This window comes from Nycticebus coucang, chromosome 14, assembly GCF_027406575.1.
Source record: "Nycticebus coucang isolate mNycCou1 chromosome 14, mNycCou1.pri, whole genome shotgun sequence".
In the NCBI taxonomy this organism is placed as follows: domain Eukaryota; kingdom Metazoa; phylum Chordata; class Mammalia; order Primates; family Lorisidae; genus Nycticebus; species Nycticebus coucang.
Window position 1 is genome coordinate 55,072,729 of NC_069793.1, and position 15,467 is coordinate 55,088,195.

Below are 15,467 nucleotides of genomic sequence, written 5' to 3' on the forward strand. Positions count from 1 at the left end.
CTGTTCAGAAAATAGGACATTTTAAATAGTAAATAGAAAATTATATAAATTAAAACGTATATGTATTATATTCTGAAATAAATCATGAAAATGGCTTCCAGGACCTCCTTCCAATTCCTCCACTTCTACCTTTACAAAGCTAAACCGTATCAAAGCAGACCAAATCAAACCCTTCCACATCAAATTTAAGAGTCCTAATTTTGGTGGGCCTCTTTTATTCTCTTGGCTGGAGTAACTGCATGTGTGGTAGGGGCAGGCAGGGGAGGAACTATACAGAAAGACTGGCAAGTAACCCTTCAAATATACCAATTGTGTGCTAAGTGCTTGCATTCACTTAAGAAGTCATTAAGAGTGATGGAGAATCTTCATAAACATTAATCATAAAACCAGAATGGTTTGTAAATACAACTTACTCATACTAACTTACTTGGTCTTTAACACAAGTGATTGATTGTCAGTACACAATGACATCATTGTGTAAAGACAATGTAATGGCATATTATCTGAGGCAAAGTTAATCATTTAGTAAGTTACCAAACAGGAATCCCCATTTACTTTATTTCACTTGCCAGCTAGTAAACAGAAATTTCAACAGTCCATTCTTTTTTTTTTTTGTAGAGACAGAGTCTCACTTTATGGCCCTCGGTAGAGTGCCGTGGCCTCACACAGCTCACAGCAACCTCCAATTCCTGGGCTTAAGCGATTCTCTTGCCTCAGCCTCCCATGTAGCTGGGACTACAGGCGCCCGCCACAACGCCCGGCTATTTTTTGGTTGCAGTTTGGCCGGGGCCGGGCTTGAACCCGCCACCCTCGGTATATGGGGCCGGCGCCCTACCGACTGAGCCACAGGTGCCGCCCTCAACAGTCCATTCTTACTATCCTTGGCAACCAGGAAGATTCCTGATCTCTCTTTTTTTTTTGTTACTGTTTACCTCCCATGAAGCCAGAAAGAGCAAAAAATAAATAAATTAATGAATTAAAAATATTTTTTTCCCCTTTAAAAAAGGACTTACTATTCTAACCTAAGAGTGAGAGAAAAAGAACACAAATCCATCCCTATTCTTGGAAAAGTGATTTTAGTTTTTTTTTAAATGTATGTTATATTATAGACCATTTTCTAGAATATAAGAACTGCTGATAATCTGAAATATCACCTTTTTTTTTTTTTTTTTTGCAGTTTTTGGCCAGGGCTGGGTTTGAACCCGCCATCTCTGGCATATGGGGCTGGTGCCCTATTCCTTTGAGCCATAGGAGTGGCCTGAAATATCAACTTTTCAGGAATAGACTGAAGAAGCTTGAAAAAGGAAGTCTTACAAACTAAGTTTGACTTCATTAGAGCCTGCTTTCTAACCGAAAGGATTCAGCAGTTATAATATCTTTTTTATTTACTTTCTTTCTTTCTTTTTTGTAGAGACAGAGTCTCACTGTACCGCCCTCGGGTAGAGGGCCATGACATCACACAGCTCACAGCAACCTCCAACTCTTGGGCTTATGCGATTCTCTTGCCTCAGCCTCCAGAGCAGCTGGGACTACAGGCGCCTGCCACAATGCCCGGCTATTTTTTTGTTGCAGTTTGGCCAGGGCCGGGGTTGAACCTACCACCCTCGGCATATGGGGCCAGCGCCCCACTCACTGAGCCACAGGCGCCGCCCTTTATTTACTTTCTTTCTCTTAGCAGTTTTCAAGTATGCAGTATATTATTAACTGCAGACAAGTGCTATACAGAAGTTCTCCAGAGCTTGTTCATCCTAACTGAAACTTTGTACTCTTTGATCAATATCTCCATAGTGGAGTTAGTATCTAACCACTCTTACAGTGTTTGGCTAAAAAATAATATACCTCAAGACTGATGGAACCATTATTTTCATACTATCACATGAAAAATCCCTGGAAAGACAAATAAGGACGACAGGGGATCATTTGAGCAGATTATCTGTCCTTTCCCTTATTGGCCGATCAACTTTTCCACCATATTTTTCAATTATCAGTTATTAAAACTGAGAAAAGCTGTCTTAATTTTCAAATTTACTTTGTTCAGGAGGTACCCAATCAAATAGTAAGACAACCCACGTTTTATTTTTTGTTTTATCTATGCTTATTTAAGTGAAATCATTGAATGTAATTCCCTTAAAAAATGTTTTACAGGGTGGCGCCTGTGGCTCAGTGAGCAGGGCACCGGCCCCACATGCCGAGGGTGGCGGGTTCAAACCCAGCCCCGGCCAAACTGCAACAAAAAAAAATAGCCGGGCGTTGTGGCGGGCGCCTGTAGTCCCAGCTGCTCAGGAGGCTGAGGCAGGAGAATCGCGTAAGCCCAAGAGTTAGAGGTTGCTGTGAGCCATGTGACGCCACAGCACTCTACCGAGGGCGGTACAGTGAGACTCTGTCTCTACACACAAAAAAAAATGTTTTACAAGAATTTACTCACACTGAAATGAATAATTTTGTCTCTTACAACATACCTAATAGCACCTATATCAATGAACAGTTATTTGGGAGTGATTCTCTATTCACCTGATTAAGACCAACATCCTTGATGGACCCAATGGGCTGGCTGCCCCTCCTTTACTTTCCAGCCTCGTTCCATGCCAATTCCCAGACAGAACTGCCCTACTGTGCAGGCTTCTTTTAGTATCTCCAATTTACTTCCCTCTCTCCAACCTCCTAGCTTTTTGCAGGTGCTATCCCCTCAATATGGAACTTTCTCTTTCCTTTGCTCCTTGTTGCCTTTCCCCCACCCCTACTTCTTCACCAAGTTAACCCCAGTTCACCCTCCCTCCCTCTCCAAAAGGTACTTCCTTAGGAAAGTCTTCTCTGACCTTCCAGACTAAAGCTGCCCTCTTACACATTGCAAAGCACCAAGTACTCTTCTTTGATAGCACGTCACAGCTGTAAATGATATGTTTGTGTGATTATATGAATAAAACATTATGATCTGAGAAAATGCTATGATTTGTAAATTCTTTTCTTTTCTTTCTTTCTTTTTTTCTTCTTTCTTTGTTGCCCTTTGTAGAGTGCCGTGGCGTCACAGCTCACAGCAACCTCCAGCTCTTGGGCTTAGGCAATTCTTTTGCCTCAGCCTACCATGTAGTTGGTACTACAGGTGCCCGCCATAATGCCTGGCTATTTTTTGTTGCAGTTTGGCCGGGGCTGGGTTTGAACCGGCTACCTTGGTATGTGGTGCTGGTGCCCTACTCCCTGGGCCACAGGCGCCACCCCATAAATTATTTTCATAACTTTTTTTTTTTTTTCAGACAGAGTCTCAAGCTATTGCCCTGGGAGGAGTACCATGGCATCATAGCTCACAGCAACTTCCAACTGTTGGGCTCAAGCAATCTTCTTGCCTCACTTTTTCTATTTTTAGTAGAGATGGGGTCTCACTATTGCTCAGGCTGGTTTCAGACTTGTGAGCTCAAGCAATCCACCAGCCTTGGCCTCCCAGAGTGCTAGGATTATAGGCATGAGGCGCTGCATCTGACATTATTTTCATAACTTTTGATTCTCAAACTCTGAAACAGATACAATGAACAAAAACTTCACCTGGGGGAGGCTCAAAGAAGGCTTCCTGCTCTTCCTCAATGGGCTCGGTGTCATTGTGGGCCGTCCGTTTGTGCATGGCCAGCGTGGAGATTTGCTTGTATGTCTTTCCACAGTGATTACAGTTGTATGGTTTGGAGTGAGTGTGGACAACATGATGTTTGTACAAACTAGAATATTCTGTAAACCTTTTGTCACAGCCAGGAACTGTACAAACATATGGCTTTTCCCCTAAGAATAGAACCAAAAAAAGAGAAAAGTCAACTTTTACATATGCAGACATAATCATTCCATACCTTTCCACAGGAGCAAAAAAAGCCTCCAAAAATAGTTGCCAAATCCCTTCCCATCCTACCATGAGGCAGCACACAAGACTTCCTGACTATGGTTCTGACTTGGCTTAAAGCTAATCTGCATCCTCAGTGCTCTCCCCGTGCATCATGATCACTTTTCCCTTAAATCCTAACTAATGAAAAAAGTGAGGATGGAAGTATCGCCTAGTTTAATTTTGATGAAACTAATTTCTTATTTCCTGTAATTCGATAATCTACAGTATTAAGGACAGTAATAAATGCAATTATTACTATACCTAATGCATCTTATATTAAGGGTTTTATAATAATAATAAAGATTGGCTTGGTGCCTATGGCTCAAGTGGCTAAGTGCCAGCCACATACACCTGAGCTGGCATGTTTTAATCCAGCCCAGGCCTGCCAAACAACAATGACAGCTGCAACCAAAAAATACCCAGGTGGTGGGTGGGTGCCTGTGGTCCCAGCTACCTGGGAGGCTGAGGCAAGAGAATCGCTTAAGCCCAGGAGTTGGAGGTTGCCATGAGCGGTGATGCCATAGCACTCTACCCAGGGCGACAGCTTGAGGCTCTGTCTCAAAAGAATAAATAAATGAATAAAAATAATAAAGATTTTCTTTTTTTCTTTTTTGAGACAGTCTCATTATGTCACCCTTGGTAGAATACTGTGGTATCACAGCCCACAGCAACCCTAAACTCTTGGGCTGAAGCGATTCTCTTGCCTCAGCCTCCCAAGTAGCTGGGACCACAGGCACCCACCACAGTGCCCAGCATTTTTTTTTTTCTTTCAGTTTTTGGCCAGGGCTGGGTTTGAACCTACCACCTCCAGCATATGGGGCTGGTGCCCTACCCCCTTGAGCCACAGATGCCGCCTGCCCGGCTATTTTTTGTTGCAGTTGTCATTGTTGTTTAGCAGGCCCGGGCTGGGTTCGAACTCGCCTGCCTTGGTATATGTCATGGCTGGTGCCCTAACAACTGAGCTATGGGTGCCAAGCCTTTTTTTGAGACAGAATGCCATGGCATCATAGCTCACAGCAACCTCCAACTAGGGCTCAAGTGATCCTCTCACCTCAGGTTTTTTTTTAGAGACAGTCTCACTTTGTCACTCTTGGTAGAGTGCCGTGGTGTTACAGCTCACAGCAACCTCCAGCTCTTAGGCTTAGGTGATTCTCTTGCCTCAGCCTCCTGAGTAGCTGGGATTACAGGTGCCCCCCACAACGCCCAGCTATTTTCTGTTGCGGTTTGACTAGGGCTGGGTTCAAACCAGCCACCCTTGGTATATGGGGCTGGCGCCCTACTCACTGAGCCACAGGCGCCACCCAACGTTCTCTTTTTTAAACAAAAGATAAATAAAGTTAACAATTACTTACTATTATTAAATAGCTAGACAGTGCTGACACGTAGTAGTGCAGGGAGCTAAAACTTAAAAGAAAACTGGAACAGATTAACCTGACTGTTGAATACTTTCTGTGTGTGTGTATGACAGTGTCTTACTCTGTTGCCCAGGGAAACTCCTGGGTTCAAGCAATCCTCCTGTAAGCTTCCTGAATAGCTGGGACTACAGGTGCCTGACACACCTGGATAATTTTTTTCTATTTTTAGTAGAGATGGGGTTCTGATTTTGCTCAGGCTGGCCTTGAACGCCTGAGCTATAGGGATCCTCCCACCATGGCCTCCCAGAGTGCTAGGATTATAGGCCTGAGGTACCATGCCCGTTCTAAATCAATCCTTTTAACTATTCTTGAAGGAGATGGAGTAGGGGAGAAAATAAATTAATTATACTTATTTACTGGGCTAGGTGGCAAAGGTAAGGGGGAAAATGGCAAACACATCTTTAACTCTTTTTAGTAGGCTTGTTTATTATAGTGGTATGGATGAAGTGATTCTGAAACTATTTTATTTATTTATTTATTTATTTATTTAAGACAGAGTCTTACTTTGTCGCCCTCAGTAGAGTACCCTGGCATCATAGCTCACAGCAACCTGAAACTCTTGGGCTCAAGTTGAGTCTCTTGTTTCATCCTCCCAAGTAGATGGGACAATAGGTGCCTGCCAAAACGCTCAGCTATTTTTAGAGACAGGGTCTTGCTCTTGCTCAAGCTAGTCTTGAACTGGTGAGCTCAGGCAATCCACCTGCCTCAGCCTCCCAGAGTGTTAGGATTACAGGTGTGAGCCACCGCACCCAGCCCTTGAAACTATTTTAGATGTAATAAAAGATTGAGCAAATGAATAAATGTTTCAACACTGTTAGAAGCCAGAACTCTTAGAGTAGAAGCAGCAGCATACAAATAAAGAATGGGGAAGAAAAAAAGGAGCCCTATGGATTATATTGGAATTGGAGGTAATGATGTGAACTCGTAATTTCTAAAATGTGCATATGCAAAGTGTGTATACATGTGCGTGTCCCAGTTTACTCTCATTTTGCACTTTCCTAGGGTAACTGCCTTTTTCCCTATGATTCTAAATATAGTAAAACCACCCATGAACAGTAAAATCTCACACTATGTAATGTAAGTCTCAGTCATAAGGTAATCAGTAGGCTGATTTTTCCATTGGGCTCTGCCCAGTCCTTATTCTCAAAGCATTTAAAGTTCTACCTTGGGCGGTGCCTGTGGCTCAGTGGGTAGGGTATTGGCCCCATATACCAAGGGTGGCAGGTTCGAACGTGGCTCTGGCCAAACTGCAACCAAAAAAATTGCTGGGCATTGTGGCGGGCACCTGTAGTCCCAGCTACTGGAGAGGCTGAGGCAAGAGAATCTCTTAAGCCCAGGATTTTGAGGTTGCTGTGAGCTGTGACATCACAGCACTCTACTGAGGGCAATAAAGTGAGACTCTGTCTCTAAAAAAAAAAAAAAATAAATAAAATAAAGTTCTGCCAAAAATAAAAAAATAAAACAAAAAAAAAATAAAGTGCTTATCTTGGTGGATGATTATGGGGGAGATATAGTGAGGGCAAAGGAAATGGCAGTAAATTTCAACTTGGAAAATCAGGCCAGTTATTTAGGCTAGAGCAGAAACCGCCACTAGGTGGGACCAAACCACAGCAAAAAAAGTGAAGGGACCTAACTTGCACTTTTGAGCTTCCTAATGGCTAGCTGTACAGCCTCACTTTGGTCATCTCATCAACTCTGCAAGAATGAACTGCATTTCACACAGCTGAACCTTTTTTTTTTTTTTTTTTTTTTGAGACAGAGTCTCAAGCTGTCGCCCTGGCATCACAGCTCACAGCAACCTCAAACTCTTGGGCTTGAGCAGTCCTCTATTCTCAGCCTCCCAAGTAGCTGGGACTACAGGTATGTGCTACCATGCCAGCTAGTTTCTTCTAGTTTTAGTAGAGGTGGGGGTCTTGCTCTTGCTCAGGCTGGTCTTGAACTCCTGAGCTCAGGCAATCTATCTACTTGGCTTCTCAGAGTGCTAGGATTATAGGCATGAGCCACTGTGCCTAGCCCACACTACTGAATTATTACATACCACTTACAGGATACAGGGGGCATTTACTGTAGCATTTCCTTGATCATTAGCCAATCTTAGCTCAGACCTACCTCTTGGGTCAGACCAACATTTATAACTATTACACTTACTGGATTTCTCTACTTCAATGACTCTCAACCATCTCTGCTTGTAAAAGATTGGGGAGCTGTTAATATATCTGAATTCCTGGGCCTCATCCCAGTACAATCATGTCAGAATATTTTCAAACAGGGTGTAAAGACTATTTTAAAAAGATAAATCCAATGTGCAGCCTCATTTGAGAGCACTGCTTCACCTAAAAGTTCCAAAATATCAGCATGGCCGAACTTAACCTAGGAATCTCTCTTACCGTATTCTAATTTACCCACAAAACATGTTGAATGACAAACTTTCAGATAATTAGCCTATATTCCTTTACTTTAAAATGATAAAAATAATGTTTTCCTAAACCATCCAAAAACTCCAGCCATTTTCCCCAGTTATCATAAAAAGGACCTTAGGAACTTGTATTATAATTCACTGAGAATGCATAATAACAAGAACCACTTAAAATGCCCATGATCGTGTGGCAGTGCCTGTGGCTCAGTGAGTAGGGTGCCAGCCCAATACTGAGGGTGGTGGGTTCCAACCGCCCTGGCCAAACTGCAACATAAAAATAGCTGGGCATTGTGGCAGGTGCCTGTAGTCCCAGCTACTCAGGAGGCTGAGGCAAGAGAATTGAGTAAGCCCAAGAGCTGGAGGTTGTTGTGAGCTGTGACATCACAGTACTCTACCGAGGGTGACAGAGTGAGACTCTGTCTCAAAAAAAAAAAAAAAAAAAAAAAAAAAATCCACAAAATGGAGCGTAAAAATTAAAAACTTTTTTTCTTTTGAGATAGAGTCTCATTTTGTCCCCCTAGGTAGAGTGCCAGGTCATCTTAGCTCACAGCAACCTCAAACAGGCGTGAGCCACTGAAGCTGGTTCTTTTTTTTTTTTTTTTTGAAGGAGACTGGGTCTTACTATATTGACCAGGCTAAACTTAAACTCCTGGCCTCAAGTGAGTTTCCTGCCTCTGTCTCCCAAAGTGCTGGGATTACAGATGTGAGTCACCATACCAGTCCTGATTTGTATTTTTCTGATAGCTGATGATGTTAAGCATCCTTTTTTTTTTTTTGTAGAGACAGAGTCTCACCTTACCGCCTTCAGTAGAGTGCCATGATGTACACAGGACTCACAGCAACCTCTAGCTCTTGGGCTTCCATGATTCTCCTGCCTCAGCCTCCCAAGCAGCTGGGATTACAGGCGCCTGCCACAACGCCCGGCTATTTTTTGGTTGCAGTTCAGCTGGGGCTGGGTTTGAACCCGCCACCCTCGGCATATGGGGCTGGCGCCCCACTCACTGAGCCACAGGCACCACCCAATGTTAAGCATCTTTTTACATACTTACTGGACATTTGTATGTCTTTGTAGAAATGCTTCTATTCCGATCCTTTGCCTGTCTTTAAAACTGGGTTATCTTTTTATTATGGAGTTGTAAATATTTTTTATTTTGGATATAAGTTCCTTATATCCAAACTTATTTTGGATATAGGTTCCAGATACATGATTTACAGACATTTTCTTGAATTCTGTGGGTTGTCTTTTCTGTCTTGATGGTATTGTTTGCAACATAAAAGTTTTTAATTATTGGCTGGGCAAGGTGGATTACAGGCGTGAGCTCACGCCTATAATCCTAGCACTCTGGGAGGCCAAGGTGAGTGGATTGCCTGAGCTCACTGGTTGGAGACCAGCCTGAGCAAGAGCGAGACCTCATTTCTAAAAATAGATGGGCCTTGTGGTGGGTGCCTATAATTCCAGCTACTCGGGAGGCTGAGGCAAGAGAATCTCTTGAGCCCAAGAGTTTGAGGTTGCTGTGAGCCACAATGAGATACACACTTCACACCCACCAGGATGATTACAATCCAAAAAGATAACAACTCTAAGCTTGGATGTGGAGAAAACTGGAACCCTCATACACAGCTTGTACAGTTAACACTGTAAAATGGTTCGGCCAATTTGGAAAACAAAGGAGGAACAGCCACATTTAGAAGTTCCTCGAAATGCTAAGCACAGTTACCATATGACCCAGAAATTCCACTCCTACATATACACCCAAGAGAAATCAGAAATGAAAACATATGTTTACACGAAAACTTGTACATGAATGCTCATAGCAGCATTACTCACAATAACAAGAAAGGGAAAACAACTAGTGAATGGAATAGCAAAATGTGGCACATCTATATAACAGAATACTATTCAGTAATTTTCTTTTACTGTTGTTGAGTAGAGTCACACTTTGTACCCCTTGGTAGAGTGGTGTGGCGTCATAGCAACCTCCAATTCTTGGGCTCAAGTGATTCTCTTGCCTCAGTCTCCCAAGTAGCTGGGACTATAGGCGCCCAACACAATGCCTGCCTATTTTTTAGAGACAGGGTCTCACTCTTGCTCAGGCTGGTCTTGAACTCCTGAGCTCACACAATCCATCTGCCTTGGCCTCCCAGAGTACTAGGATTATAGGCATGAGACACTGCGCTTGGCCTACTCAGTAATTTTAGAAGGATGAACTAAAAAAATGAAAGAATTTTAAAAAATGATGCTATGCACAAGAATGGAGAAGCATGAATCCTATGTACTCAATTTTGATATGAGGACAATTAATGACAATTAAGGTTATGGGGGGGGAAGCAGAAAGAGGGATGGAGGGAGGGGGGTGGGGCCTTGGTGTGTGTCACACTTTATGGGGGCAAGACATGATTGCAAGAGGGACTTTACCTAACAATTGCAATCAGTGTAACCTGGCTTATTGTACCCTCAATGTTCCCCAACAATAAAAAAAAAAAAAATGATGCTATGACATGACTAAACCTCAAGAACATTACGCTCAGAGAAATAAGCCTGACAAAAAAGGGCCACAGAGTGTATGATTTCATTTACATGAAAATGTCTAAAGTGGACAAATCAATTAAGAGAGAAAGTAGATTAGTTATTGCTTATGGCTAGGAGTGGGAGTGGGGAAAAAGTGCTATTGAGTGTGGAGTTTCTTTTAGAGAGGATGAAAAGATTCTTAAAAATGTGGTGCCGGAGGTGGTGGGTTCAGACCCAGCCCCGGCCAAAAACCACACAAAAAAAAAAAAAGAAAAAAATGTGGTGACAGGCTCGGCGCCTGTGGCTCAAGCGGCTAAGGCGCCAGCCATATACACCTAAGCTGGAGGGTTTGAATCCGGCCCGGGCCCGGCCAAACAACAATGACAGCTGCAACCAAAAAATAGCCGGACGTTGTGGCGGGTGCCTGTAGTCCCAGCTACTTGGGAGGTGGAGGCAGGAGAATCGCTTGAGCCCAGGAGTTGGAGGTTGCTGTGGGCTGTGATGCCATGGCACTCTACCCAGGGCGACAGCTTGAGGCTCTGTCTTAAACAAACAAAAAAAAATGTGGTGACAGTTGCATAATCTTCTGAATATGCTAAAAACACTGAATCATATACTTTTCCCCCTAATCTACAGTCTCCTTTTTTTTGGAGACAGGGTCTTACTCTATTGCCTGGGCTAGAGCGCAGTAACACCATCATAGCTCAATGCAAGCTCAAACTCCTGGGCTCAAGTGATCCTCCTGCCTCAGCTCCCTGAGTAGCTGGGACTATAGACGCATACTACCAAGCCTGGCTAATTTTTCTAATTTTTGTAGAGACAGAGTCTCGCCATGTTGCTCAAGCTGGTCTCCCAACACCTTGCCTCAAGCAATCCTCTGGCCTCAGCCTCCCAAAGTGCTAAGATTACAGCCATACCTCACCCAGCTACATTTACTTGAATTGTATAGAATATGAATAATATGTCAGTAAACTGTTTCCCAAAAATAGACTATATCCATAGACTGCCCCACCCGCTTTGCCCACAAGGTCTAGATTAAGAACCACCCTTACCATGAGTGACAGTGTAACATACAAGGTCTCTGACAACTTCTCAGACCTCACTTTGTACAAATCTTCTATTAAAATAGGTCCTCTATGCTCTCAAGTCATGTGGAACTACCCAGTATCATGCCTTTTCTTATCTCTGTACCTCTATCCATGACATTTCCCCTGCCAGAAATATCCTTCCCTCTATCTGGCAAATTTCAGGATTTATTCTGCAAGTCAAATTTGCCCTGGAAAGCCTTCCTAGAATGCTTCTCCCAATCCCACAGAAATGGCTGCTTCCCCCTCTGTTTCCATAGCATATTGTTCAAATAACGGGAGACACTGCAGCAACTCTGTGTCTACTATTGTTTCTCAAGTAAACTGTCCTGACAACATCTTACCTGTCTCTCTATCTCCGATGCCTGGCAGGAGAACACACAAGACACACTTAATAACTGTTTCTTGAATGCAGGAATATACAAATGCTAAGGTGAACTTTTGAAATTTGCTTTATCTGTTTCCACCATGCAGTAGGAGGGAAGAAATCAGTGGAAATGGTTTCTGGAGGAGGCAGGAGTTAAACTGAGCCTTGAAAGATAAAAGACGGAGAGATCAGAGACTGGTACCTGTGTGTATCCTCACGTGGTTTTTATAATTGGTTGCACTGGCAAATGCCCTCCCGCATCCTGGCTCTGTGCAGTAATAAGGTCTTTCTCCTGTGTGAGTCCTAACATGCACTTTTCTGATATTTGATGTTGTGAAGGACCGACCACAGCCTTCAAAGGGACACTTAAAGGGCCTTTCTCCTGGAAATACAAAGAGTAACAAATTAAATGCTGGAAAAATATAAAGAAAATTGAAATGTTTTATCTGTCAGTACTGCCTGGGATCATGTTCAAGTTCATGTTCTCGCCTTCTTGTGCTGAGCTTCCTTTCAGGCATTTCTTTTTTTCTGAAGATAGCACCTTCCACTTCAAACTTAAATTTACATAAGAAACCCTGAATGGTATTCAAATTTCATCACGGATTACATAACTCTCCAGGATGGAATTGTCTAGGTGGGCATGTTAAAAAATGGCTGAGAGTGGGCAGTGCCTGTGGCTCAAAGGAGCAGGGCACCCGCCCCATATACTGGAGGTGGCAGGTTCAAACCTGGCCCTGGCCAAACACTGCAAAAAAAAAAAAAAAAAAAACTGAGAAAAGCAAAGAATGAAACATCAGAATAAAATATAAAAGAAAAATAAAGTCAAGAATAAGGATTAAGTTAGAACAGCTCCAGGATCCCCTAAGATAGCGGTTCTCAACCTATGGGTCGCAACCCCTTTGTAACAATGAAAATATATCCTGCATATCAGATATTTACATAACAGTAGAAAAATTATAGTTATGAAGTAGCAACGAAAATAATTTTATGGTTGGGGGTCACCACAACATGAAGAACTATATTGAAGAGTCGCAGCATTAGGAAGGTTGAGAACCACTACCCTAAGAGCTTATCTCCTACTTCATATGTACTATAATACCATGGTCCCCAGCCCCCAGGGCATGGACTGATAGCAGTGGATGACCTGTTAGGAAGCAGGCTACCCAGCAAGTGAGTGGCAGGCTAGTGTGGGAAGCTTCATCTGTTATTTATAGCTGCTCTCCAAGGTTCGCATCATATCCGAGCTCCACCTCCTGTCAGATCACCAGTAGCATTAGATTCTCATAGGAGCAAGAACCTTGTAAGCTGCTCATACAAAGAATCTCAGTTGTACGCTCCTTATGACAATCTAATGTCCGATGGTCTGAGATGGAGTTGAGAACCTAAGCAACATACTTTGGGTGTCCCTGTCTCCTATCACCCCCAGAGATAGATATAGATATTTATCTACATACACACACAGTAAGTTTGTGATTTTCTTCTGGTCAGTGAAATTATAATTTCCCTGTTGATGGAAACCATTTGAAACTATTTCTGCCCTCAAATATGAAACCATTTGAAAAGGAGCAGGAATCTTTGATCCTGTCTTTAGGGATCTCTGCCTGTGGCTCAAATGAGAAGGGCGCCGGGCCCATATAGCGGGTTCAAACCCAGCCCCGGCCCAACTGCAACAACAACAAAAATAGCTGGGTGTTGTGGCAGACGCCTGTAGTCCCAGCTACAAGAGAATTGCCTAAGCCCAAGAGCTGGAGGTTGCTGTGGGCTGTGACACCATGGCACTCTACCAAGGGGGACAAAGTGAGACTCTGTCTCTAAAAAAAAAAAAATTAATGGAACTAGATTATGCACATTAGTTTCATATAGCTTTCATATAATAAGTTGACTTTATATTGCAAATTTAAATAGAATTTGCAGAAACACTTGCCTCTGACAGAATAAATAAAAATAAGTACATAAATGAGATGGAAGGGGAGACCTATAGCTCTGTTTTCAAACACTGGAAAATAAAGCCAATTAGGACTCATATTTGAAGTAAACGTTAAACCTTAATGGCTGGGAGAATACTACATGGAAATTTTCTAAATTATTTCAGAATATTTATTTATTTAGTTTTTTTGAGACAGAGTCTCACTTTGTCACCCTTGTTAGAGTGCCATGGTATCATAGCTCACAGCCACGTCAAACTATTGGGCTCAAGTGATTCTCTTGCCTTGGCCTCCCAAGTAGCTGAGACTACAGGTACCCGCCACAACACCTGGCTATTTTTAGAGATGAGGTCTTGCTCTGGCTCAGGCTGGTCTCGAACCCATGAGCTCAGGCAATCTACCCACCTTGGCCTCCCAAGTATTGGGATTATGGGCGTGAGCCACCACGCCCGGCTGTATTTCAGAATATTTAGAAGTACAGAAATTACAGCACTTGTTGATATAATTATCACATCATGTTTAAAACATCTAGATGATAGTCCCAAACTAAATTATCTTTTTTTTTTTTTTTGGCCAGGGCTGGGTTTGAACCCGCCACCTCCGGCATATGGGACCGGCGCCCTACTCCTTGAGCCACAGGCGCCGCCCACTAAATTATCTTATGGTATATTACTTAGTCAACAGCTTATAATGGCCTCTTATCAACAGTTTCTGAACTTTTCCAGCTCTGATTCAAAGTAAATAGTTATCTTTATAATACAAATTACACAAGTAATTAGAGAGGAGAAGGAAGAGGAGATAAGAATAAAGTATGTGGAAAAAGGAGATAAAGAAATGTAAAGGGGAGGAGAAATGATCAAAAGGAAGTAACAAGTCTTCCTTTCTGCGAGGCTATTAGGGGTTCAGACACTTGTTAGCAGCAGCTTAATACAGGAGAAAAAATACTAAACTGAGAAAGAATTGGGTACCTTAGGTTCTGGTCTCACTTTGGTTACTAATTAGATGTGATTCCAAGGTAAACAAATTTGTTGCTCAGACCATTCTGAGAAACTGAAAGGGCTGGTGGTCTATGGACATTATTAATTTTGGGGGGGGACATGGGCCCTTCTGGGAATCTAATAGAGATATGGGCCCTCATCTTAGAAAGGACCAGACAAGAACAAACAGCAAACTGCATGGAATTTCATGAGTTTAAGAGAAGCGCTTGATGCTGATTTCCTGAGACTCCTTCCCCCAAGTTCTTTCCCTGTAGATTAAGAATTCCTGGCCTGGGGTGGCGCCTGTGGTTCAAGGGGTAGGGCGCCGGTCCCATATGCCGGAAGTGGCGGGTTCAAACCCAGCCCCGGCCAAAAAAAAAAAGAATTCCTGGCCTAATAGAGAACTCAAATTAACCCACATGAAAAAAGCCAACAATCCCATATATCAATGGGCAAGAGACATGAATAGAACTTTCTCTAAAGATGACAGACGAATGGCTAACAAACACATGAAAAAATGTTCATCATCTCTATATATTAGAGAAATGCAAATCAAAACAACCCTGAGATATCATCTAACCCCAGTAAGAATGGCCCACATCACAAAATCTCAAAACTGCAGCTGCTGGCGTGGATGTGGAGAGAAGGGAACACTTTTACACTGCTGGTGGGACTGCAAACTAGTACAACCTTTCTGGAAGGAAGTATGGAGAAACCTCAAAGCACTCAAGCTAGACCTCCCATTTGATCCTGCAATCCCATTACTGGGCATCTACCCAGAAGGAAAAAAATCCTTTTATCATAAGGACACTTGTACTAGACTGTTTATTGCAGCTCAATTTACAATCGCCAAAATGTGGAAACAGCCTAAATGCCCACCCACCCAGGAATGGATTAACAAGCTGTGGTAT

At 42.8% G+C, this 15,467-nt stretch overlaps 1 protein-coding gene across 1 annotated transcript in view; it reads right to left on the reverse strand.

Moving 5' to 3' along the window:
• Positions 1 to 15,467, reverse strand: part of ZNF143 (zinc finger protein 143) — a 69,956-nt gene that overhangs the window by 19,079 nt on the left and 35,410 nt on the right. The window contains exons 11-12 of the mRNA XM_053561354.1: positions 11,857 to 12,036; positions 3,538 to 3,765 (exon numbers count right to left, since the gene is read on the reverse strand). Of these exons, the coding sequence (XP_053417329.1) occupies positions 3,538 to 3,765; positions 11,857 to 12,036 (408 nt within the window). The remainder of the gene's footprint in view (positions 1 to 3,537; positions 3,766 to 11,856; positions 12,037 to 15,467) is intronic.